This window comes from Opisthocomus hoazin, chromosome 9 (genome assembly GCF_030867145.1).
Source record: "Opisthocomus hoazin isolate bOpiHoa1 chromosome 9, bOpiHoa1.hap1, whole genome shotgun sequence".
Lineage (NCBI taxonomy): Eukaryota > Metazoa > Chordata > Aves > Opisthocomiformes > Opisthocomidae > Opisthocomus > Opisthocomus hoazin.
In genome coordinates, this window is record NC_134422.1 from 2,209,148 (window position 1) to 2,236,253 (window position 27,106).

General features: G+C 46.6%; 1 protein-coding gene across 2 annotated transcripts; it reads left to right on the plus strand.

Annotated features, from left to right (window-relative positions):
* Positions 1-4,455: 4,455 nt before the first annotated feature.
* Positions 4,456-18,676, plus strand: ARL5A (ARF like GTPase 5A). Of its 2 annotated transcripts, XM_075430268.1 has the most exons (7): positions 4,456-4,720; positions 5,639-5,741; positions 6,944-7,004; positions 10,090-10,237; positions 11,651-11,734; positions 16,417-16,568; positions 17,091-18,676. In XM_075430268.1, exons 4-7 carry the CDS (start codon positions 10,094-10,096, stop codon positions 17,137-17,139), a joined length of 429 nt encoding a protein of 142 aa, XP_075286383.1. In that variant the 5' UTR covers positions 4,456-4,720; positions 5,639-5,741; positions 6,944-7,004; positions 10,090-10,093; the 3' UTR covers positions 17,140-18,676. The 2 variants fall into 2 exon arrangements, with proteins under 2 accessions (XP_075286383.1, XP_075286382.1); XM_075430267.1 differs by lacking the exon at positions 5,639-5,741.
* The last annotated feature ends 8,430 nt before the right edge of the window (positions 18,677-27,106 follow it).

Below are 27,106 nucleotides of genomic sequence, written 5' to 3' on the forward strand. Positions count from 1 at the left end.
TATTAGGGACTGAATGAATAATTAAAAGAAAATGAAATACCGTTTATAGGATCTTGAAAACAAGAAAGCACTGCAAGATGCTGCCTCCGGCAGAGTTCCGTGCTACCTCTTGCAAAGAGTAACGGGAACCAGCACCCCAACAGAGATGCTGTGATCGTGCGCAGTGCCTTCCAGCTCGGCAGGGCAGCGGGGGGTCGCAGCGAGCCCCCCAGACTGGTAAGGGCTCTGCGCCGTTGGGCTCCCCGCACCGCTGCCCTCCGCTCCGGGTTCGTGCTGCCGGAGGGGAAGAGCGGTGGTGGCCGCAGCTCGCCCGTGGGGCGACCCTCTCCCGTCTCTCCGGGCCTGGCGGCGCGGGCGATGACCCGCTGCACAGTGCGCTTGCTTCCTCGGCGTTTCTGCCGGGAGCCCGCCTTCTGGGACAGAAAGACATTCACCAGGTAAGCTGCGTGCTACACCTGAATTAACGCCCGCTTTTACTTCACAGAATCACAGAATCACAGAATAGTAGGGGTTGGAAGGGACCTCTGTGGGTCATCTAGTCCAACCCCCCTGCCCAAGCAGGGTCACCCACAGCAGGCTGCACAGGACCTTGTCCAGGCGGGTCTTGAATATCTCCAGAGAAGGAGACTCCACAACCTCCCTGGGCAGCCTGGGCCAGGGCTCCGTCACCCTCAGAGGGAAGAAGTTCTTCCTCATGTTCAGACGGAACTTCCTGTGCCTCAGTTTGTGCCCGTTGCCCCTTGTCCTGTCACTGGGCACCACTGAAAAGAGCTTGGCCCCATCCTCCTGACACCCTTCTCTAATGCACGTGCAGGGCTTTTAAAACTCTGTTTAATTGAATTGTCTAAGTTTTCAAAATCGGATACAAGCACGCGAGTTTTAATCTGAGTTGTTAATGAAGAGCTTTCAGAATAAAGGTATTTCAAATAAAACAGCAAAAATACTTTCTTTGGTGTGTTTTCATATGATGCTAGAAGTTGAAAGTTCCTAAGCCGCTTAGCTCGTCTGTCTTCTCCACGTGTTCAGGTTTCTTCTGTGTAGAAGTGTTTTCCCCCCCGCTGGTGCAGAGGACGCGCTCCTGCAGCACAGAAATGCTGCGGCGACCCACTGTCTGCAGCGCAGTCGTGTGGAACGAAAACGTACGCGACCTGAAAAAAGGCGCTTCGGATTTCCAGGAGGAAATTGTGTAACTCTTCACAGTAAGCCGTGCCGATTTGAGTGCTTTCTTAGAAAGCTTCCCCCAGCCACGGGAAGCCCAGCATTCGTGTTAGCATGTAAAAAAGCAGCGCTATAACACAGGTTAAACCAGGCTGCCGTACAAATGTCTCAATAATTTCACGAACAGAGGGAAGCCAGAGATGAAATCTCAACAATAGCTTCCTAGTCCTAAAATCCACCGTATACTGATTCATCCTGTGAAACCATCACTGCGTTTTTGCAGCTGTTGGGCAGAGGCAAGCTGTGGGTAGTCGGGGGTGCTACGCGGCAGGACCCCGGGGTGCTGGCTGCTGTGACCGTACCATCCAGCACAGTCTGACCAGGCTCCAACAAGTGCTGCCTGCAGACTTTTAAAAGTTGCTTCAGCAAGTCACAAGGTTTAATAAAACAAAAAAAATACCAAACCAAACTACATGGGGGGGGGAAAAATCTCAATGCTCTTCTATTTAAAGGATCGAAATAAATGATTTGAGTTTTGCTACCCTCTCACGTAGTTGTGCAGCCTGCCTAACCCTGGAACGAGCCCGCGGATTGCAGACTCGCTCTCTGTTTGCACCAGTAGAACTGAGACCAGAAACGTACACATCTGAAGTTCTCAGCTGAGGCACGGCAGCAAGGGGGATGCTTGTTGGTTAATGAATAATTAATTCCATCGCAGGCGGAGTGCTGCACTTGTGGGAAGCGTATCATGCTGGAGGAGCTGCTTCGCCTGCCTGCCAGCCGCACGCCGTGCCAGCGACGGCGGCTCTGACTCGGGGACCGACGGTTCCTGCCGTGTACCTCGATTTCCCTCCTGCCTTCCCCATCGGCTTCCCACGGCCGCTGCGCTCAGCTAGCAGAGTTGGCTTGTCCTAAGAGGGACACACAAATCTTGTATGGAAGGGTATTTGTGTGTTGCACTTATTATGATAAAGCGTGAGTACTTTTCCAAAGTCAGGCTGACTGTCATGTGTGAGGTTAAAAATTAACAATATAATTCTAAAACGGGCCAAAACTATGAAGGGTAAATAGCCTTCATATTAAAAGAGATGGATTTTTTTTCTCTGACTGTTTAGCAAGGGAAGGTTCCACAGAGTAGCCAGGAGGTGCCTGGGCTAAGTGTGTTTTCCCTGCCGTATTAGGTAGCTGACACTGCATCGCTGTCGTTAATGCTGAAAAAGGCGTGAAGCATCAGCACCATCGATGATAATACATAATACATTATATCTAGTTATCTTAAACCTGGATGACTACAGATCCATTACTAGTGCAGTCCATGATTTATTTTTGTCGTATTAAAGTTGTAACATGCCAGTTTATTATGAGGGTATTTATTTTCTTCAACCGTTACGGGCCATGCATTCCCCTTCACTGCCACAAAAGCATGAAAGCCCACAGACACAGAACCTCAGAGATTACTAATGGCCTTGCTACTTCAGCTACGGGCCAGTATCGCAGCAGGGAAAATAAACACAAGCAGCCCTGTCAGAATAAAAGCTGCTAGAAGAAGGAAAAAGCTCTGAAATGAGAAAGGAGTGGTGGAGGTACAACCGAGTAGGTGTGCCAGCCTGCAAAGGAGGTGAAAAACAGAGCCAGTGGCAAAAAAGGGAGACTGTGATGCTGGTGAGGGGACAGTATGGAATGGGGAGCAATGCCAGTAACATGTACCATTACTGACAGAAAGTTCTATGTCATACTGACACTTCTGAGGAACATGAGGATATCCAGAGGACTTTACGGACAGAGGCTCCTCCGTCCCAAGTACGGCATCCCCTCCCAAGAGGAGCTTCTCCATCCGAAGTGGGGACAGAGCAGCGCTCCCAGGCTGGCTCAGCTTCCACCCGCCCCGGCTTTCAAACGAGAAGGAACTTGATCCGATCACTGCAGTGATAAATTCCCAGCTTCAGAGGAGTGAACTCCAAACCCAGACTTCGCACCAGTTTCACTCTTTCACACTCTCTCCCCCGAAGTTAAATTCATTTTTTTCAGAGAAGTGCAGGTACGGGGTCTGTTTTACCACCGAGTGGTTTAAAGCTCAAGAGGTGTCCCAACAGCTGTGCAAGCTACCTGCGGCTCTCTACTTCAAATTACAAATCCTAGTGCTGAAAACACCCATTGCTTAGATTCCAATCCAATTCCAAAGTTTAAAAAGTGACTGGCCCATGTAAAATTAGCATTTGTACAGTGGCTAGTGAAGGTGTTGAGGGTGAAACATGGGTGGTGCTAGGCAGCTTTGGGGGTAACAAAGGGGAAACACCGCCGTGTTTCTCTGCTAAGCAGAGCAGTGTTTTACAGAATCACAGAATGCGAGGGGTTGGAAGGGACCTCTGGGGTCACCCAGCCCAACCCCCTGCCCAAGCAGGGTCACCCAGAGCAGGCTGCACAGCACCGCGTCCAGGCGGGGCTGGAATATCTCCAGAGAAGGAGACTCCACAGCCTCCCTGGGCAGCCTGGGCCAGGGCTCCGTCACCCTCAGAGGGAAGAAGTTCTTCCTCGGGTTCAGCTGGAGCTTCCTCTGCTTCAGTTTGTGCCCGTTGCCCCTTGTCCTGTCGCTGGGCACCACTGGAAAGAGTCTGGCCCCGTCCTCCTGACCCCCACCCTGCAGATATTTAGAGGCATTTCTAAGGTCCCCTCTCAGCCTTCTCTTCTCCAGGCTGAACAAGCCCAGCTCCCTCAGCCTCTCCTCGTAGGAGAGATGCTCCAGTCCCCTCCTCATCCTCGTAGCCCTCCGCTGGACTCTCCAGTAGCTCCTCATCTTTCTTGCACCGGGGAGCCCAGAACTGGACACAGCACTGCAGGTCTTTTACATTTCTCTGTGCAGGTTCTGGTCAGAGAGAAGAAAAAAAGAGGGCAAACATCCCCTGTCTTGTCTCCAGCCGACCACACAGAGGTGCGTATGCTCTATTTATCACCATTTAAAAAAAAAAAGAAAAAAAAAAGAAAAAAGTCATAGAATCATAGAATGGTTTGGGAAGGGACTTTAGAGATCACCTGCTTCCAACCCCCCTTGCCACGAGCAAGTCCAAGCCCATGAGCTTTCCACCTTTCCATGAGGTAAATTTATCTGGAGAGGAGCTGGATGGTTTAAAAAAATAAGAGATCACGAGGGGAACTCCCCTCAGCTGCTGGGCAGCGACGTTCGGAAACCCGCCCCTGGGCGGGAAGCCGCCCGCTGAGGCGGCGCCGCGTAATGGCGGCCGCCGCGGCGGCCCCTCCCCTTCCCCTCTTCGCGTCACGGCGCCGCGCCCGCCCCCGCCTCTCCCGTCCCTACGGTGGCCGCGTTGCTCTCCCCGCTCCCCGGCCGGGCGCTGAGGCGGGAGGAGCGGCGATGTCCGAGGGTGAGCGGAGCCGGCGAGGCCCCAGCCCGCTTTTCGGGCGCTGGGCCGGACCCTGAACCCGGCCGAGGGGTAACGACAGGCGCTGAGGTGAGCGGCGCTGAGGTAACCGGCGGAGGCCTCGGCGCTGCCCCGGCTGAGGATGGGGATCCTCTTCACCAGGATATGGAGGCTGTTCAACCATCAGGGTGAGGGCAGAGCGGCGGGAGGAGGCGACCCGGGGAGGTGCCGGGGCCTGAGGGGGAACCCCGGCGGGGTGAGGCGGCCGGGGTCGGGTCGGGGGCGGGCGGCCGCCCCTGCGAACCGCCGCGGCTTCGGCTGCCGAAGGCCGAGGTGGCCGCTGAGGTGTGACCCGGGAGGGCAGGCTGCAGCCGGGAGAGTTGTCTGTCTGGAGGGGTTTAACCTTCCCCCCCTCCCCCCCCCAAGTCATTCAGAAGCTCATTTCCTGAAGGGGTCGGGGTGGGGGGTTAACCTTTTTTCCCCATCTCTAAGTCACTGAAAAGCTCATTTCCTCAAAGGTGGTGGTGGGGGGGTATTAACCTTTTTTCCCCACCTCTAAGTCACTAGAAGGCTCATTTCCTGGGAGGTGTGTGTGAGGGGGGGCGGGGGTTAACCTTTTTTCCCCACCTCTAAGTCACTAGAAAGCTCATTTCCTGAAAGATTTCTGTGAGGAGGGGTATTAACCTTTTTTCCCCCACCTCTAAGTCACTGGAAAGTTGATTTCCTCAAAGGTGGGTGTTAAATTATTGACGCGTGCCGAAAGAATACAGCTGTGTTTGCGTTGTAGCATGTGGTTTCATCGTGTCATCTCCAGAGTGTGCTTTATTAATGATATTAAGCGAGAAACCTTGGTGTCTGGCAAAATTGCTCATTTGTGGAGCAAATGTTAGAAGTAACTCCGGATTTGTGGCGCCTGTCTCCTTACAGTAGGGTTTTAATGAGAGTTGTAACTATAAAACACTTGCTGACGCTCTTATCCGTGTTTGAGGTCTTCCAAATTTGACTCTTGAGTGAGCTTAAATACTCGTACACCTGCATGTTGAATGTCCCCATTATACGCCCGTTAACACTTAGTGCCAATACAACAAACTATTTTTGTCTTGTAGCATCCAGCCCCACCTCAGATCTTCTGTTCCAACTGATTTCCTAACATCCACTATGCTGGCAGCATCAGACCAGAAACAAAAGTTCCTAGTTATGGGGGGTCAGGTAAGCAGATATTTTTACAATATTGTGCAGTTATGCAAAGTTATTAAAACTGGAATTTATATTTGATGGTATGTAAGACAACTCTGCAAAACCACACAATATTGATAAAATCAAAATGGAGAAAACCCCACTTACCTGGCCCCTGCCCTCTCCCTCTCTCCTCTGTGATAAATCAATGCGAGTGTCCTTTGCTAACAGCAGGAATTGATCTCTGGTCATCTGAAGCTTGGGCAGGCTTAGAATGGCTTTTTGTTGCCCTCGTGGACCACTGGGGAGGGGGGAGAAGAAAACCCCTTCTCACAAAGTTTTTACTTGCATGAATAGTCCCGTCGAAGCCGAGGTTATTTGTGCAAGTAAAAGTTGTGTAATGTAGCTGAGAGCAGGCAGCCCTCACTCGTCCTGGAAACCAGGAATTTGAATGTGCTTGACAACACCAGCTGCAGAATTCAGATTCGATTTTGTGATGTACAGGAAAGAAGGTGCTAAATAGAAACAATAATTGATTCTGGTGTTGAGCTCCAGAATGTGTTCGCATATGTGTCAGGGTAGTTTTGCGTAGTACTCCTTGGTTCATCTGAAGCTAAATTAGGTAAATGCATACTGTAAAATATTCGTAGGCAAATCTGCTCTCCGGGTTCCAAACCTGCCGAAAGGAAAAGAGGGAGACAGGTGGATCACCCTGCTTACAGCGCAGATCAGCATGGTGGTGGTTTTTAACAACTCTTGGCAAAGAAATTAAGATGTTGCAGGCCGTAATAAAAGTGTGGCCTTGGAAATGAACGTTTAACATGTGTAAGCATGTGTCCTGGAGAGCTGCTGTAGTTGGGGGGAACAGAGAGTACAGTCTGTTACAGTCTGCAAAAATGCGTAGAAGCTTGGGAAGGGATCCCAGCATGAGATTGCTGTAGCAATTCAGAGAAGGAAAAAATCCTCACGTAATCCTCAGAAATTGTTCCTGTAGATGTGCGGCTGGGGAAAAATCAACAGGCACTTTCCTGCTCGGAACAGCACACAGGTCTGTGCACCTCCACAGACAAACAAACAAACGTTTAGGTATGGCCCGTGCCATGTGGCACCTGAAGTTTGGCGGCGCTTGCTTAGGAGATCAATCAAAAATGCAAGACTAACCTTGTTTCACAACACGGTTGATATCGTGACAGTAGAGTTAACGGTGTGACTTACTAGTGATATTTTTATTTCAGAGCACAAAGTAATCATTGTCGGTCTGGATAATGCGGGAAAAACGACCATTCTTTATCAATTGTAAGTATGGACTGCAGGTGACGTTTCATGCGTTTCCAGCTGTGCACTGTATGCATTACTCTGACTTGTTGTCGCTGCTTTCCCCGTTAGTTTTTACTCTGGGAGCATTACGGTGAAGGTTGCTAGACAGCATAGATGGCAGTGGCACAAAGTGTGTGCTCAGAGTTTGGAAAGGTCTGTATTTTGCCTGGTATATGCATACGGTATAGTTCAGAGCTTTTATTTATCAGATTACATTGCTATTACCACTTAATCACAGCTGCCTTTGGTGTCACCGTGCAGGCTGTTTGCCAGCTCCGTAAAATGTGATTATACTGAGGTTTAGCCACAGGACAGTGCTGCTAAGCTCATCCGTGCCGCAGCGTGTAAATACCAGACAAATTGTTCTGTGAGTAGCACAGCAGTGAAGCCTGACCTCTCCCTGCCACGACTGGTGTCCTGCGTACCAAGATGTGCTTGCGTATGGCTTGTGGTACGGGATGAAAGAGGAAGGCTGAGCGCTGGCTGAACCAGGACAGCGCAGCTCTGCAGCTGGTGGCAGCCCGTGCTGCCCGGCCAGGGCTTCAGCCACCAGCGCCGGGAGCTGTCGTGCAGCTTCTGCCTGTAATAGCGGCACTGACTTGTGTTTGTCTTGCTTTAATCTTGCTGCTGGTTTACCTGAAACTTGTGTGAGCTTCGTATCTCTGGCCCTCAACTGCATTTTGATAAAAGGGTACAAATTTGTCCACAGACTCAGAAGCTTCTAGGTGGGACAGGCGACTCAAGGTCTGTTTGTAGTAGAAACAGATTTGCGATTTCTCACGTGGAGTAGTCTGGTATTAGGACGTATTCCTGGGTCAATATCAGAAATAACTCCTGTTAAGTGATACGGCCATACCGGTCCAATCCTACACTTAAAATATGCTTCCTGAAAATGTCTGGGTTTTGTCAAATTATGATCTGCTTTTGCCTTTCTGAAATGTGAAACTTGGGTAGCATTTCCAGCCACTTAAGCCCTAGCACGTTCTGCAGAGAAAGTGAAAAGATGAAGGTGGCTGTCGTTATTTAAATCGGGAGTGAGAGATTTTAAGAAGCATAAACAGAATGAAGAATATTTTTTAAGACTAGTAACTGCTGCAGCTGAGGGACGTCCTCGGTGCATTTGGATGCTGCATATGTCTTTCTACTTCCTCCACAAACGTCTCATGATTCTTCTCATCTTCTTATTTCTGCAGTCTCAGTGTTTTCTTTTCCCTTTTGTACAGTGGATCTCTATATGCCTCCTTTTCCTCCGCAGGACTTCCCCTTCTCTTGCTTGTATTCCCCTTCCCCCGTTTTGTTTTCCTGCTGCTTTGACAGAGCTCTGTATGCGTACTCTCCTCTGTTCCTCCTGCTCGACTCCTCCTTAGAGTCTACCTCCATCTTTGCATATCCCCTTTTTTTCTTGCACCATTTCTTCGTGGCAGATACGTGTGCTGAGCATGAATGAACGTATTTGACACTGTCCATAAGAGATGGGCAGAGATAACTAGCAGGACAACTAGTGTTGGTTAGCACACCAGCCGTGACTTTGATGTCGTCGAGGGTCACAGCACATGTTGGAGTGGGGGCTCTGCTAACAGATGGCGGCAGCTCCGCGGACGCTTCATTTCTTCCTGTTCTCGTACTCTGATCTCCTCCCTCCCCCCCCCAGGCAGCAGCAGGATTTTGTGATCAGGTGTCTAGAAGTGCCAGTAAGCTTCATGCTCACCTTGGTTCAGTGGGGAGGAGGGAAGAATCCACCTATCGCATTGCACACTGCGAGGTGCCAGCAGCTTGAATGTGCAAGGCTGCAGGTTCAGCCAAGGAAAGGGGATTCGCGATAAGTCTCTTCCAAGCATTAGAAGAGCTCTGCTAACACCTGTTTTTTAAATATGAAGTCAGCCACAGGCATCTTCTTATATCATTATTATCCTTAATTTGATTCTATGGTTCGTTCTTCTAATCCTTCTCTTTCCCTTCCGTGGCCTCCTTCACCTCCCGGGGTGAGGCGGTTTCTTGGTATATGCTGCTAAGACACTGGGTAACTGGGATAGACACTGGGTAACTGGGATTCCTTTTCAGAATGCTGGACCATCCGCTTATCTCCTCGGTTCTCAGTATCCTCTTCAGGAAATATTCCAGCACTCTTACGAGTCTCAAATTGCCATCACTGTAACTAAAAGTTCTGCAAAGACTTCAAAAAATGTTCAGATAAAATGAAAAAAAGTATCAAGATTATCGGAAGAAAAAGTAATTAAATTCTCTGAAAATGGTTGACGTTTTCCTTGAAGCTGCTTTTAATTTTTTTGCGTATCCCATGGAGTTTAAATAATTTGCACTTTACGAGTATCCAGAGCACACCTTTGATTATCACTATTGATGTGAAACTGGTTGTCTTGATGACAAAGTTGCACTCGGTGTCTCTAAAGCATCTCAATATTTTTGAAATAGTTACTGCCCGCGTTTGTCTCCAAAAAGTAGTTATCAGACTCGGCTGAAGGGAGGGAGAAGAAAGCTTGGACATAAGGGAACTGAACTGTGAAGAAAGCATGCTCTTAGTGGCCTGTACCGCAACGAGAGCAAGATGTCGTGTGTTTGGCGGAGCTGGGTGATGAGTTGTTGTTTTTCTGCAGCCTTGGAAGTCTTGTGGCTTAACCACATTCTTGAAGCAAAACAACTGCTCTCTCCCATGCGTGCCAAAATCAGCCTGGAAAAAGAAAAGCTGACTGCTTAAAACAGCTTCTGAAGCAAACATTCTCTCAGCTTTATGATTTAATTAATTATAATATTGTTTTGTTCATGACTGCTCTCTCAGCTTTATAATTTGATTATTGTGTAGTTCACTGAGTCCTTTTTTGTGGCTATTTTTATTTATTTTTATTTGCCTTCCACCATCAAACCTTGTCTCTATTTGCTGCTTAAGGAGTGTTTGGTATAATTCTCCCGCTAAGCTTTCTACTTCGGAATAACCATCAACTTTAGTTTTCATAGAAGTAGGTCAGTTTGGAGACCTAAGATGCTCGATGATGCAGGTAACTTGCCGGTTCTTGCAGTTCCTCAGCGAGTCGCTCTCTTCCCTCTGCAGCTCCATGAACGAAGTGGTGCATACCTCACCCACCATCGGGAGTAACGTGGAGGAGATAGTGGTTAACAACACGCGCTTTCTGATGTGGGACATCGGAGGGCAGGAGTCTCTTCGGTCTTCGTGGAACACCTACTATACAAACACTGAGGTGAGAGCGAACGCCTCGCTGGAAGGCTTAGTCTGACCATTGCTGGTGAAGGGAGTGCAGCGTACCTGAGATCTAGATTATAGATAGATATTAGATATCTACATATCTAAGATACTAGTTTGGATATTAGGAAAAATTTCTTCACTGAAAGAGTAGTAAAGATTTGGCCCAGGCTGCCCAGGGCAGTGGCGGAGTCCCTGTGCCTGGAGGTGTTCAAAAAACATGTAGACATGGCCCTGCAGGACATGGTTTAGCAGGCATGGGGGTGTTGGGTGGATGGTTGGACTTGGTGATCTCAGAGGTCTTTTCCAACCTTAATAATTCCATGACAAGGCTTCTGGAGGGCTGCATTAACTGTGCTTGGAATGTTACTGTAGCTACTTCAGAATACTCCTGATTTGATTTTTGAAGTCTCCTCCTTAGCAAGCTGTTATATGACTTGGCTTTTATATTTCTTACGTAAAATGTGTAATATGGAGTTGCAATTCAAAACAACTTGTTTGGAAGGATTCTGTTTCTGGGGATCTGCAGCTTTAGGGCAGGTGCTTAGTTTGTCTTGGTATTGCAGATCCCTGTGTTTACAGGTCCTTTCTGGTGGGCCACGGCTGCTCTGTCTCTGTAGCAGGTACTCTAAAACCTGTCTAACCCCTCAGGAGTAAGACTGAGAGCCCAAAAGTTTTCCTCCAAGACTGTGGGAGCTCTGTCTTGCAAGCTCCCGTCATCAATTTACTTAAGCAGCCCCAAGAATTTTAAGAACAATGAAGCAATGAAGTTGCAGCACATATACTGAACTTGATTAAAGGAATGATTTAAGTCAAGGTTTCCTGTGCGTTATCAATTGTGGTTTAAAAAAAAAACACGTTTTTTTTTGTAATAATTAACTTTATTCTCCTGTGCTTCCCTATAAGATGCTATCACGTGTATCTGCATGTATGCTCTTGGAAGTATGAAGTTTATGGGGTTTTTTTTAAATCCCTTGCAAATCTCTGTTTGCATGTTAGTGTTTGAAGTAGAGGGAGAAAGCTGATACAGTTTACCTTTCTAAGGCTGCAACAAATTATTTGAGGGGTCAGTGTGCTACCTCCGTTATGCTAAGCAAAGAACAAAAACAGGTCTGGGATTACAGAGAAACACTTGCTTTCAGTATAAATTTTTCACTTGAAGCTGGAAAATGGAAAGTCAAAAGATGTCAGAGTGCCTTTTGTATACAAACCACAGCAATAGTTGTAAACCACAGCAGTGCTGCTGGTGATCGCACTCTGGCTGGGAGAAGGGTGTTTGCCCTGGGGTGGTGTCTGGTAATCCAGCTGACTGTCTGGGTAGTGTGATGGGAACAGTAATGTCTTCTGCTGACACGTGTGTGGACAGAAGGCCAGAGTTTGTTCGCTGACTAATAACTTTTCATTTTTAAAGTTCGTGATAGTTGTTGTGGACAGCACGGACAGAGAGAGAATTTCTGTGACTAAAGAAGAACTGTATAAAATGTTAGCGCATGAGGTGAGTAGACCCTGTGTTTTCTTTGGTTTAATATTGATTGTGGGTAAGATCTGGATGATGCATGTGAAGGGGGAAGCAGATTCGCACGTTGTTTGTGAAAGTTCTCACTCACGCCTGCTGGCTGGAGACAGACCAGAATGGAGAGAGGCTTCTCCAGTGAAGCCAAACGTGAACAGTCGCGTTCTCCCAGCTGCGGGTGGTACTCTGTCAGAGCTGTCTTGGTCCTGCTAGAGGCTCTGTCTTTTGTGAAGCGCCCAATAAAGCTGTAAATTAATACCAAATTACTGAGGAGAACTCCCACAGAAGTAGCTTTTCAACTTCTGAGTGCTTCAGTGAAACAGAAGCTAGGACCTGGAAGTGACTTTTGTGTGGTTTATACTTCAATCCATGTTAACAGCTGAATGAGATCTTTTTAAAAAAAAACAATGTTTCCTCCAGCAACTGAATTACTATTTTTGATAGCTCCGTGGTTGCTCGATATTTTCTGTTTTCACAGTGAAACAGATACAGCCTTAATAATATTCTAGCACCCAGCTATAAAAGTGAAGAAACGGACTGCCTGTGGCTATAGTAGCCATCATTCTGCATGTACTTGGAATTGCAGAATGAAAGTATAATTTGCTAACTTGTAAAGACCCTCTTTATAACTGAGCCCTGTGCCAGGTCTAAAACTGAGCTATCAGGGTCTGATTCATAAATGCTGGACTGGCGTGTAAGCCAAGGAGCACGTATTGCATGACCGGAGTGTCCCAAAGACTTTCAGCTATCCGTGCAGTGCAGCAGGACCGGAGCCCTGGTTTTTACTGGAGATGTGTTTATATAAGCTTGACTACTGCTGGGACTCGTAAGACAAGTTTAGTGCAAACTGGAGCAGTGTGTATGAGATGACACTGAGGACACTGAGCTTTCAAATTTAAGCGTCAGAATACAAAGGTGTGCATAAAATTGATGGCAGTATATCCTAAAATAAGGCATCTATATTTAAACTATAGCCACGGTTTAGTAGATGACTGCAGGAAGGGCAAAGACTGCCTGCATATTTCCTTTGAGTGATGGTGGTAATCCAGAGCCTTTGAGCAAAAACAAATGCTTTGTCTAGTGTCTTGAATGTCTGATTTTTGGTATTTAAATTAAAATTGTGTTTACTCTAACAAAATACATCCTAATAAAGTAGGTCTGGCTTTCTTGATAGCGGTGGAGTGTTAGATGTGGCATTGGGGAATGGTAACCATTGGGTCTGCTGCTGTCATAATTAGACTTTCAGAGCTGTACTCTTCAGTCTGTTGCAGTCGCTAAAAAAAATCTGCATCCTCTGTTTCGTAATCTATAAAGGAAGATGCAGAAGTTGTTAACAAACTGAATTTGAAACGAGGGAAGTCTGGAACTCCGAGCAGCATGAATGCCCTTGCTTTGTGTTGGGAGTCTATTTCTATGCTCCGAAAGCACCCACCGAGCAGTAACCGTGCCCATTGTGTTACAGCAGGATGTTTCCAGTATATTCTGCGAACTCGCCAGATGCTATGGTGTTTGAAGAGAACAACAATACCTCTAAGCTGAAATGAAAGTCAAATATTTGTTCAGAATAGCTTTTCCTTGCAGTCCTTGAAAATCTTTTATTTCTGCTAACCAGTTCAATTTCATTTCTGTTAAGGCAAAACTGAGTTGCCCAGGTCAGTTCCAACTATTTTCTGGACCGGTAGATCTTTGGGAATTAATTTGACTGCTTGTAAAAATTAGTGTGCCTCAGAGGCATTTAAGTGAACGAGTTGTCTTGGCTTCCCGGGAACACCTTTTCACTTTTGGAGGGACAGATTTTCAACCATACGTGCCTGTGCTAGTGTAATTCCAAGCAGCTTGAGATAAAGTGAGCTTGCCCCAGAGTCGCTCATCTCTAAATTGTTAGTACTGGTGCTTTAAATACTGCATAGGCTTATGAAGAAGTTTATTGTAATGCCCTTGTTCGTGTACATGTCCATCCTTTGACTCTAAAGCAGCGTGAGTGGTGATTTTCTACGAATTCTGTGTATCCTCTAAATAAAAGATTACTGCAGCTTCCTTTACACTGTCCGTGGCAGTCTTAATCACAGAATCACAGAATCACAGAATAGTAGGGGTTGGAAGGGACCTCTGTGGGTCATCTAGTCCAACCCCCCCGCCGAAGCAGGGTCACCTACAGCAGGCTGCACAGGACCTTGTCCAGGCGGGTCTTGAATATCTCCAGAGAAGGAGACTCCACAACCTCCCTGGGCAGCCTGTTCCAGTGCTCCGTCACCCTCAGAGGGAAGAAGTTCCTCCTCATGTTCAGACGGAACTTCCTGTGCCTCAGTTTGTGCCCATTGCCCCTTGTCCTGTCACTGGGCACCACTGAAAAGAGCTTGGCCCCATCCTCCTGACACCCACCCTTCAGATATTTGTAGGCATTTATAAGGTCCCCTGGCAGCCTTCTCTTCTTCAGGCTGAACAAGCCCAGTTCCCTCAACCTCTCCTCGTAGGGGAGATGCTCCAGTCCCCTCACCATCCTTGTAGCCCTCCGCTGGACTCTCTCCAGTAGCTCTTCATCCTTCTTGAACTGGGGAGCCCAGAACTGGACACAGTACTCCAGATGAGGCCTCACCAGGGCAGTGTAGAGGGGAAGGAGAACCTCCCTTGTCCTGCTGGCCACACTCTTCTTGATGCACCCCAGGATCCCATTGGCCTTCTTGGCAGCCAGGGCACACTGCTGGCTCATAGTTAACCTGTCGTCCACCAGGACACCCAGGTCCCTCTCCGCAGAGCTGCTCTCCAGCAGGTCCACCCCAAGCCTGTACTGGTGCATGAGGTTGTTCCTCCCCAGGTGCAGGACCCTGCACTTGCCCTTGTTGAACCTCATCAGGTTCCTCTCTGCCCAGCTCTCCAGCCTATCCAGGTCACGCTGAATGGCAGCACAGCCTTCTGGTGTATCTACCACACCTCCCAGTTTGGTGTCGTCAGCAAACTTGCTGAGGGTACATTCTAACTCTTCATCCAGGTCGTTGATGAAGAAGTTAAACAAGACTGGGCCCAGTACTGACCCCTGAGGGACACCACTTGTCACCAGCCTCCAACTAGACTCAGCGCCGCTGATGACAACCCTCTGAGTTCTGCCATTCAGCCAGTTCTCTATCCACTTCACTGACCACTCATCCAGCCCACACTTCCTCAGCTTCCCCAGGAGGATATCATGGGAGACTGTGTCGAAAGCCTTGCTGAAGTCAAGGTAGATAACATCCACAGCTCTCCCTTCGTCTACCCAGCCAGTCATGTCATCGTAGAAAGCTATCAGATTGGTCAGGCATGATTTCCCCTTGGTGAATCCATGCTGACTACTCCTGATAACCTTCTTTTCTTCCACTTGCTTCATGATGGCCTCCAGGATAAGCTGCTCCATCACCTTTCCCGGGATGGAGGTGAGGCTGACCGGCCTGTAGTTCCCTGGGTCCTCCTTCTTGCCCTTTTTGAAGATTGGAGTGACATTGGCCTTTCTCCAGTCCTCGGGCACCTCTCCTGTCTTCCAGGACCTCTCAAAGATGATGGAGAGTGGCTCAGCAATGACATCCGCCAGCTCCCTCAGCACTCGTGGGTGCATTCCATCGGGGCCCATGGATTTGTGGACATCCAGATCGCTTAAGCGATCCCTCACACAGTCCTCCTCGACCAAGGGAAAGTCGTCCTCTTTGTAGGCTTCCTCTCTTACCTCCGGGGCCTGGGATTCCTGAGGGCCAGTCTTAGCACTGAAGACTGAAGCAAAGAAGGCATTCATTAGCTCTGCCTTCTCCGCATCCTCCGTCACCAGGACACCCGCCTCATTCAGCAGCGGCCCCACATTGTCCCTAGCCTTCCTTTTGCTGCTGATGTAGTTGAAGAAGCCCTTCTTGTTGTTTTTGACATCCCTTGCCAGCTTCAATTCCAGGTGAGCCTTGGCCTTCCTCGTCGCATCCCTGCATGCTCTCACTACGTTTCTGTACTCTTCCCAAGTGGCCTGTCCCTCTTTCCACATGCCATGCACCTTTCTCTTCTGCCTGATAAATGCAGGATAATGCTTCATCATGGGTTGGATTTCCCTCACAGAGGGCTGTTGCACGAGCAGAGCGTGCTTTGGGCTCTGGTGAGCCACGCTGCCAGGCTGGGTGCCAGGACACGCGCTGCTGGCACTTATGGCAGTCAGGCTTGGCGAGGTTTTACCAGTGCTTAAAAAGTTCTGGTGGGGTAACCCACTCTTGCCCCACGTAAGAACTGCTGCACAGTCTGCTATTTTGGTACTGAAATCAATCTTAAACAAGATGGTCATACATAAAAGTGCAGTGTGTATGCATGAAAGCCAGACTAGGAGAATGCAGGTGATGGTTTGGATACACAGGCAGGCGTGACCTGCAGGGTCAGGGTTAAACGGGGGCCCCTGACGGGCGCTCAGAGATACTGGGTGCCTCTCACCCCCATGGAGCACAGCGCAATATTGGGCGTAGTTTTACAGGTCGTCCTCGGCAAAAATTGGACGTGTGGTCTGCGGGATCAAAGGATTTTCTGAAGTTAGATGTCAGTCAGCCTGCAGCGTTTTGTAGTTTGGCATTTTTTTGCTGGGGCTTAAGGCTCTCTGCATTGGTATCACATCTTTTTCCTCTGAGGGCTAATTTATAATCATCTTCTTTTTTCTTCTTTCTCCCTAGGACTTAAAAAAAGCAGGTTTGCTGATCTTTGCTAACAAGCAAGATGTTAAAGAGTGTATGACGGTAGCCGAAATATCTCAGTTTCTGAAACTGACTTCAATTAAGGATCACCAGTGGCACATTCAGGCGTGCTGCGCTCTAACTGGAGAGGGGTAAGAGTTACTCTTGTCTGTAGGAGAGGAATCTTGAATGATTTTGGTATCTTTGTTGTGGTGGTTGGTTTGAACACACATTCCTCCCCTGTCGATAATAATCTTATGCTTAAAGATTTTGGGGCTCACAACATACTGATTTAGGACCAGTGTGATCTGAAAACCAACTTTCACAGCAAATCTACAGTCTCACCTCATGGTGATAAAACTGCATATGATTTGGGCCTAAGGAGGGCAGGAGTGGGAACGACCTAAAATCTTTTCTGGTTTATTAAGAATAACCATAACTAGAGAAAACTTCAGCGTACATCTTGAAGTGCTGGGATCTGAAGTCTCTCACCTGTAGATTGCGTGATAAGATCTAGGAAATGCTGTGCTGGGAGTGAGTTCTTTCTGGAAGTGATTCCTTCAGTCAGAATTACAGAGTTCTTAGGAAGAATTTGACTAGGTGCCATGGAATTGTTTTTGAAGTTATCCTGAGAAGTGCATGTATATGTTAAAAATTATCTCTTTTGTTTACAGACTGTGCCAAGGACTCGAATGGATGATGTCAAGACTTAAGATCAGATGATTTTTAATGACCTCTTTGCACAGACATTGCTCAAAAAGAGCTGTACCCATGATTACCTTCACAGTGGCAGAATTAATGGGTTAGATGTATTTATACTGAACTGATTTCAACTTCATTTTCTACATAGATGCACACACACATACGTGTATATAAATTAAGACCATTCAGCAAAAAGGAAGATGCAGTTGAGGCTCCAACTTGGTTTCCTGTTTGTTTTCCTCTGAGGATGCGTTTAAAAGCTGTGATCAACCTTCTTTTCAAGATACAGCCACTCGGAACAGGCCATTGTTGAGCGTGGTGAAGATGAAGCAAGAGGAAGAAGCTTTTAATTTTGAGTTTTATTATTCCATTGTAGCCTTCTCTAGTTGAAGATGTTGCCTTCATTATTCCAGTAAATTAGCAAACAAATCAATGGCATAGATATCGACTTTCCGGTATTTTTAAGGTTACCGATGTTACAAACGCAAAAATATTTTCCTGTATGTGTACTGTAAATATTTGTGTATATTTATACCTCAATTTTAGGTTAATTGCAATCTGTTCAGACCAGTGTGTAAAACTGAATCAGTATATTGACAGCAGTGCTAATAATTGACTTCGCCAACACGTCGGAACTTCTTTTCCTCTGTTACCTGTATGGCCGTAACGTCCATCAGACAGTTGGCTCAGCGCAGCTTTATAAAGCAAACTCTCTCGTGAGACCATTGCTTATTTCTCACATGATTTTTTCGCTTAGGGAGGATGCCATAATGATTGGGGCGGATGGATTGAGCTTCAAATTACAGTGTTGGCAAACAGTGAAAATTTGCCAAAGAGTTTAAAATGAGATGGATTTTCTTTTTTTTGTTGTAGTCGTCATTGGATTAGGTGATGCCAAGAAGTGCATGTCATGCTGTCCTATGGTACTGCTGTTCTTTTTTTGCAGTACTGCTCATTTATGATTCAAGTCCTGTAGAAGTACCTTTAGCTGTCATAAAGGGAAAAATGTTTGTTTTTTTTTTCTCTTAACCAAAGAAGAGGCCCAAAAGTATCTTTAAAAGTCCCGCTGGAATCTTACAAAACAAGTCATACTCTGTCTGAAGTGTTTTTCAGAGGAAGGCACACTTCTCTTTGATAGCGTGAAATGTGTATATATATCTATATGCAATGGATGGAACTGGGATGGGGAACAAAACAGATTACACTACTTGGAAAGCTGTGAGTGACCCCTTGATCGTGTTCCCGCAGAAGTTCCCGGGCAGTACTTCTTGAAAATATAACTCCCTTGCATGGTCCCCAGGTGAGTTAGAAAGAAGTGAGAGAACACTACGTGATTGACTGTTCTTACTGTCGTAGCTCACGGGATGGAGGTCCCGTGCAGGGCTGGCTCAGAATGGCCCCTGTCAAGGACGCGGGCTGTGCGGTGGCGTGCCAGTTGGATGCTTTGAAACGTCGTCAGTATTGTGAGCGTGTGCGTAGCCTTCATCGTAGGCTTCTGTGTTGGAGGTGTATGTTCAGGGAGTACAGCAAAACGAAATAAAACTGTGTTTAAAATGTCCTTCCCTTTCTTAGCTCGTGCATCCGATGAGGACGGAAAAGGCATTTTAAAGAAAAAGCTTAGTTTGAACTTTTTACGGTGCTTATCTTTGGTTATGGGATAATCTAGTCAGCTCATCTGCCTTCCCGTTTGCCGGCGTCGCTGGGGGTCGTGTTGTGAATTTGTGGGAAAAAGAAGGGAGGCAATTTCAAAAGTCTGTATTTAACAAAGGCAGGTAAAGAATTTAACTTTTTAATATATTTTTGGTATCTCTTTATGATGCTCACTGGCTAGGGAATCTGCTGTCTTTGTTAAACATTTTAACGTGTACATGCATATATTTATAGTGCATGCACATAGATATTGGTATTTAACTGGTGTATTGCAAAATGTATAAATGTTTGAAGAAATAACAATTTAATGCAAAGACTTTCTCACTTTATCTGATAGTATCTTCAAGAAACGAGCTCTGTGCACCCTTGCATATGAAATGGAATTGTACATTTTTCTAGTCTTAAAAAAGAAAAGCAGACTTGCTTATAAACCTGTTTGATTTTTGAGTATTATGTCTATCCTTTCACCCCTTTCAAATATTTTGCTTTAGTATTGTTAAATACTTGTACTTTTGCCTGCATCTGCACAGGCTGTGTGTGTCGGTTTGTTGTTTTTGGGAAAAGGAGTTGTTCCTGTTAATGAAAGAAAAATCATGGAGCAGTATTCAGATATCTGCTGCTTGCTGAGATTTGCTACTTGCTCCCTCGCGTAAATCTGTAGGACTTCGTATGTCGGTGTAAAGCAAATGCGGTGGGTTTTGCCAGGTATGGCTTATGTTGCAACAAGACATCTTATGTTTACACACAGGTAGACTTACGTTTACTGTATTTCCCTCTCGATATCCTGGCCACTTCCCCTTTCCATGGCCTCTAAGTGGCTGCGTGGTTCACTCCAGCTTTGTTGCAGTGGCAGCAGACCTGGCAGGGAGTCAGGAGTAACTGGGCAGGTGAGGACTGCCTGCGAAAGCCGTGTCTTCCCTGCCCCAAAGAGTCAATCCGTGCCCGTGTGCCGGGCGGTGCGCGCTCGGCCTCAGCCCGGCTGCAGAGGAGGTGCACGTTGCGTAGGGTCCCGCGGTGTTTCAAGGGCAGATGTGCTCTTCAGGAGCTCAAATTCAGCGGTGGCCAACGCTTACTGATGCAGCACGTGCCTGGCACGTTCTTGGCTGCGGCTTAGGAGTCAGAGGAAGACACACCTTCATTTTATGTGCTGGATTTGCTGTCTCTGAGGAGGATGGACTTTGTCGATAGCAGCTGGGCAACTCTTTTGTCACCCCGTTGTAAACCGAGGTGACGATTCCAACTTCTCACCTTGCTTCTGGTGTGATGGGGCTTTTGAGAGCAGCAAAGAATAGCAGAAGCGGAATGGTGTCACCCACGTGTCGCAGTGGAAGCTTTTGTAGGCAAGGTTTGTCTGCCTGAGCGTTCTTCATGAGAACAAGTGTTTGGTCAGGTACTAACGAGATGAAATGAGAAGAGTATACAAGTATGTACCCTCCTGGTAGCGTTGTGACTGGGACGGTCCTTTCCTACGCACCTTGCCTTTTGTGTAACGTTAGAAATGCTTTTAAATTTAGTCACCTAGTAGAGCTGGACGAGAGCAGGCAAACTTCTGAACGCACAAGCCCTTTTTGTATGAGCATCTTGTTCACAGCTTTTTTCTTTTCCCTGTAGGACAATTCACATTTTTCTCACAGCTCTGTCCATAGAAAAGCAAGTTAACTTTGCATCAATGCTGCTTTCAGCTTCACGCGGTTGTTGTTTGGAGGTGATTGTCTTCGCAGGAGTCCTGACCTTGGTCTGTATGGCTGCTGTGTTGTCGCCCTCCGCGTGTTGTGTTGCCTTGGCTTTCAGCTGAAGCTGAAGATTACTTTGCCTTTGTTCTTCATGAAATTAATTCTTAGGATATTATACAGAAAAAAGGAGGGGTCTTTAAAAATGGTTATTTAAGTTTATGCTGCAGAATGCCATTTTACTAGCAAGAAATGTAGCAGTAAGTCATATTCCAATAATCTCATAATTAAAATGTTTCTTTTTGTTTAGCAAATAATAAAGTTGGTGAATCAGCTCTCCAGTGTGCGCAATCTTCAGATCGCAGAGGCAGCAGACTTTCAGTTGTGAAGAAAGGTTGGATATAGAACTGGGAAAATGTGAACAGGGATCTACCTGGCTTCATTTTTTTCTTTTTTCTTTTTGATTTTTCCCCCAGAGAGGCTTAATAGCTGTTCTCCTATGCATTATGTAGTGTGTTCCTAGCTGTACGTGTGTATGTGTGAACGTTAAACAGACCTGATGGGCACCTTCTACAGTCTATGCAGCTCAAGTGCCTACAACGAGTTCAGTAATTGGGTTTTTCTTCCTGTGCTACGATTTCCATTTTCCTTAAAGTAGATATATTTCTAGAAAAGCATCTAAATGTGTGTAAATGAGTGCTGTTTCCCCTCCCTACACACTGGTTTTAACATGATTTATGATAAATTTATTTGTTCTTTCTGTCCTCTACATTCCAAGCCCTTTTCCCTTTATCAGACATCGCATAGCTAGCTTGCTGTGTGAGAGGAAATAGTGAATTTGTCCTTGTGTCAGACTGGTCAGCCGGATTTCTTTTCAAGGAACTCTGTTTAAATAACTCAATCCAAGAATACTTCGCCTCATAAGCATCCTCTTGTAAGTAGTTTATGTTTAATTGGCTACTAAAACGTTAACTTTGCTACTGTCAGACTAAGTATGTCTGAAAAATAGTTTTTCAGCTAATTCAAATGAATGTAATATTAAGCCTTTAAACAGTGCGTCGTTGAGCATTACAGGACGAGAATGATTTGATGTCGTGAAGAATGGCACGAAGAAAGAAAAACGTTTTTGCATATAGTTGTGATGTATTATAAATACAAATGTGACTTGAACTTAATTGTTGCAGTGAATATATTAAATGTACAAAAATGAGAAATTATAAGTGGTTGCCACTAACTTTTTTTATAATGTGCTTTCAAATCATAAGCAGAAATTCTTGCCTTACTAGGATTTTGCTGGTTAATTTTTATATTGTACAGAAACTTGTTTTGAAAATGGTCTTCACATCAGAGTAGCCTGTATTCGTAACAGGATCCTACTGGTGTACCACCCTCGGCCTTTTGAGCCAGATTTCTTGGGAGTAAGGACACAAGTTGGGTGGGTTTTTTTAAGCTGTTCCTATATGTAAATTTAGAAAATTTAGCTGATACTGAGTTAAGTTAGAAAATGCTGCTTTACCTAGAAGGCTATAAATCATTCTTTGCAAATCATGAGCTCAGTGTTACTCTTGTCTGCGTGCTTCCTGCATCAGACACCGTGGAGGGTGGAAGAGGTGGCCGAGAAAAGGCGCGTTCTCCTGCGGAGAGATTCAAAGGTTAAAAAACCCAAAAACCCTCAGACTGAGAAGCCTGAGCACTTTTATGGCTAAAAAATTGAAGAATTGGTAGTATGTGCTAGAAGAGTGGTAACCAATACAGTGTAAACCGCATCTGTATTACGTTTTCGGCATGTCCTCAGCTTTCTGACTGCGTCCTTCGTGCTGTAGCCACGTCCCGTTCCCAGCCCGCCCGCGCTGCTCGGGGTCCGAGGCTCTGCGGGGAGGGGGAGCGGGCATCGGAGGGAGCCCAGCTCCGCGTCCCTCGGCTCTGCCGAACGCGGTGCTGACCTCCAGCACGAAACCTGCTGGTCCTGGAGCGCAGAGTAAACGTCCCCGGTTAGCGTGCTAACGATGTCGTTACGTTATAGTATGTCTGTTTGTCACCAATGCGAAGTCCGTATCTGCACGCGCTAACCGTACGAGCAGGGTCCCATGTCTTTAGATCCCTTGTATTTTTGTACTTCTCTTTCTGAAAAATTTGTCTTCTTTCGGAACGAAATGCAGAAAATATGCGGCTAACTGATTGTGCAATAAAATTTCATTCCCGAACATACAAAATTATTGCTTCTAATGAATGCAGAGCCCTGCGAGGGCTGGCACTGCCTGGCTTGAGCATCTCTGTGGCTGACGTTTAAGCATGTTCATTAATTTAGCTAACTCTTTTTATAAAGCTATTTATTATAATAAAGTTCAATTATGAATCTATTAAGTAACTTTTTATCAGAACATTCCTTGAATTGTTTCCCACTTACCTTTCTGTCTTTCCTGGCTTTTACAACCTGATCTTCCTGTAGCTGAAGGGAACTCATTCAGCTCTTTTAATTCTCACTGAAGAGGTGAAACTCAAATTTGGTCGAGAATTGTTGGGGGGGGGGGGGCTCTGTACACCGTACATACGCATTTCTAGAGAACTTCAGAATTGCGAATTCTTGAAAAACTACCAGGATTTATTACTTTAAGATGAAAACACGTGTCAAAATGTCACCGTTTGCATTAAATCTTCTGTGTGTATGTGTTGTGATGAAGCTTTTCCAGCAAGGAGATGATTGCTGACGTATGATGTGGGGTTGTCTAGGTGTTGCTGGGGTGAAACGCCCTGTTCTGCCAAACCTGCGGTGACGGGCTTTGTACCGGGAGACTGTCCGGCATTTGGGACAAGTTTGGTAATCAGGCTGTGCTGGCTGGTTTAAATAGAATGGAAATTAAAAATTAATGGTGAAATGCTCTTTTCCTGCAGAAAATGCCAAATTCCAGCGGTCTGCCACTCCTGCGTGTGCTCGTACCGCCTGCTGGTATCTGCAGCCGTGGGAGTGGTGAGGGGTTGCGCGTAACCTCTTAGAAAGCAAACGAGCTCACACCAAAGCGGAGTTAAAAAATCCAGTGACCGTGTTACTGCGCCGAAGGCGTGCTGCGGGTCAGCTCTGCAGCCCGAGCAGCCTTGTTCCTGCTGTGTTAATTTTGGACTCGTCGCTTTATTTCTGACTGCGCAACATTTGCACCCGTGTGGTAACCTCGGTGTAGCAGAGCTCTTCTGCTGAGTAACGCGCAGGCAGATGGTGCTGGTAGCTGAGGTCTGAGGAATACGCGAACGCGCCAGCCCCTCTGCTGCGATGGCGCAATCGATGGCGAAATGCGGTTCCGCGCTCCTCACCCGTCGGCCTCCCGTTTTAGCTGTGTGTCTAGCGGCAGGTTTTCTTCCGTTCTGACAGATTTTTCCCGCTCGGGTGGGCTCTGTGTCCGGGTCCTCGCGGGTGCTGGCCGGTGCCTCTGTGTTGCTCTGCTCCTCCTCCAGCCGGTTTTGGCCGGCGGGTGCAGGAGGGGCGAGCTCCTGGGCTGTGTCTGCCCCTTCGTTTGACTCTGATATTCCTTGACTTTGCTACCACTTTTCTGAAAACTACTTTTTGTTTTTGCTTTTAAATCCTATTAAATATAAGGTGATTTAAAAAAAAAAAAAAAAAGACACCATTATCAGATGGTCCCATCCCACCCTTATCAGCGTCTGCTGGGTGCTGTCCGATCTCAGTCTGTAGATCACCACATTGGTCCATAAAATACATGTACAAAAGAAGTATTTCTGAAGGTTTTTATTCTGGTGTGGTTTTAGCATTCAATACCTTTATTCCTTCTTTATTCAGAAAAAGTGTTTGCCACGGCTAAACTCTGACCCAACAGCTGCGGATCTTGCGCAGAGCAGACCTGCTGATGTGAGCCTTGGCTTAGACGTTTACATCTGGTAGATGAAGCTGTAAATAGACTTTTTAACAGAAAATGCTGTTACTCTTTGGCTTTTTTTCTTGACTGTATGAAAGTTAAGAGACTGCTGTGTTCTCTTTAATTGTTTGCTTTTTTTAATTAAAACATAATATAGTACTTTTTTGATCCTGTTACCTCTTTTAAGATGACAGGTCGTGTCACTACTCTTCTGTTGCACAGTCTGCGCTGATTTATTCTCTCTGAATGTGGTTCCTTAATGTGCAGTTGAAGTAGATGCAAAATTACAGAATAGTTGACATCTTCAGAGTTAATTTCTGTTACTAACTTTTTTTGTTTTGTCTTGGTTTTTGCCCCTGATTCTTCAGAACTGGAAGCTTTTTTTTTTTTTTCTTTTTCTCCAAATATATGTGTGTGTGTGTATATATGTAGGCAAGCGATTGGGGTCATGCAAAGAGGTGCAGATCATGGAACAGTAACAGTGACAACTGTCTAAATTTTTTGTACATAAACAAAGATTTGGTGTAAATGCTGGTACTGTTGAAGACTCGCTTCTGAGGTGCTTGTGCTGTTGAATCCGAACAGACGCCCGGTTCTTACCTGTGTGTGTAGCTTGGACGCAGGAATTCCTGGATGCGTGTGAGAGCTGTGTAAACAACTAATAAACCTGACTGTTTGTATGAAGCTGGCTGGGTGATTTCTTCATTTCAGAGTCGCCGTACCATTTTCAGAGGGAGCTTGGCAATTTGCTTTTCAAGGTGGTAGATCTGTTACAATGATTTTGAATTTGTTTAGCGTAAGACGTTTTGCCAGTGTAGCTGCTACTGCTCGCAGTAGTGCGTGTGCCTTGTTTGCAAGCCGGTGGGTAACGATGACTTGATGATCTTTGAGGTCCTTTCCAACCTATGGTTCTCTGACTGGGACGTATGCTTGCTCTCGTGCTGGTGTGATGGTGGCCGGTCAGCAAGGGGGGACGCTGGCCTCACGTGAGTCCTCCCTGCTGGGGGCCGTATGGATTTTCTTGTGCTTTTAGAAAATACGCAGTTGTCTACAGAGAACTAAGCAACAAACAACGCAGTTGCTTTTTTGTTTGAGAAGCAGTGGGTTTTTTTGTTGTGTATTTTTTTTTTAAAAAAAGCTTTAAATATATTTGACAACATATTTGAGTCCAGGTTGCTGTCGTTGGTGGCATGTTCCTATAAGCAGTACGCTTGTATCGGTGTGTGTGGAGTCTTTTGCTCCGATGCCGAAGGTGCTGACTTATTTACGCTGCAGTGAACAGGCGAGCTGATAAATGAAGGAAAGTCTTGAACTTCATATGACCAATCTTCATAAGAACTTTCAATATCTTACTTTTCATCCAGACTTTCATAAAACATGTCTCAAGAAACAAAGCGAGGAGAATGATTGGTTTCTTAAGAATGCGTTAAAATAAGAAGGGAAAGCTGCTTGCCAAAGCACATTTTTAAACTGTGCCTTTTCTCTCTCCGCAGAGCAGCTCTTGCACGTGTCAGCCAGGTGCACAGGAGAAACCAAAGCTGCAGTGAGTTAACAGAGTGCTGCGTTGTCAGCGATCCTTGTGTCGTGCCGGCGCTTGTTCACGACTAGCGGTGTGCAAGCTGCCACGAAGGAGCCCGCAGCGCAGTCCCTCCAGGCGTGGATCGGTCGTGCAGGGTCCCTCTGCGGCGCCGGGTGAGGTTCCTCGTCGGTGACCGTTTGCCTGCTGCATGGTGTGAGTTGATAAGAGCACCAAGACCCCCGTCTGCAGGACCTCAGGTATCCGGGTACCTTCTGCCTCCACGCGCCTCCGCGCCACTGATCCCCTCTGGACCTCGGCACAGAATACCAACCTGTGCTTATTGATGCAAGAGGCGAAGTGGTTAAAACAGCTGATTTTACACAAAATGCATTGGCTGCTAGCTCTGGAGCTTTCCACCTGCTGCAGACAGAAGCAGCATGGTTTTGGAGTGTCTGATTTTTTTGAAGTTACCCCTTTGTATTTTTTAATGTATGTGAGACGTGCAGACAAAGTGGCATTCAAGTGGGTTGGTACGGGCGTTTTTAATGCAAGATCTGTCTGGGGTTTTTCTGGTTCTGGCAGCAGCAGCCCCAGTCCAGTTGTGGACAGCGAATGCCAGCATCGCTCACCCTCTGGATGTCTTGTACAAAGACCCTTTAGTGATCTGTGTGCTCATGGACTGCCATGGCCAAACCCTGGTTTTATCAGTGGTGGACGACTCCTTAAAGGTAAACTCCTGCAGAGAGGAACAAGCCCCTCCTCGCCATCCTATGGCCGAGAGTGGCCTGAACCCAGGCAGAGCGGTTTTTCCACGCTTGGTTTAGACCATGAACTCTTACCTTTCCTGGTACATTCATGGAGAATCCTGGGATAAGGCAGAAAACGTGCATATTGGTAAGTTAGGTAGCTCTTAACTGAGATAAGGTTGGAAAATCCCGTTCTTACGTGGGATTCTTGCTGCCAGCCAGCAGCGACAGCCACTGTTTCACGCTGAGCCCAGCAAAGGAGTGAGAGGTCCCGGACAGAAGGCGGCTGGGGCAGGGAGAAGGGGAAGGCATTTGGAGGATATCTGGGCTTCAGCTAATTTGAGATTTAAAATTAAACCTTGTTTCTCTTTTTCTGAAAGCAAGAAGTCCGCCTGGATTTTGACCAACGGGTTTCTCCTCCCCGTTCCTCCTTGGTGAGAGACAGCTCAGCTTCACAGGCCGAGTAATTTTTTCAAAAGCCGTTTCTGCCTGGAAGTTTAATACTGAATATGTGATGTGGTAGAGATTCATAGAGGC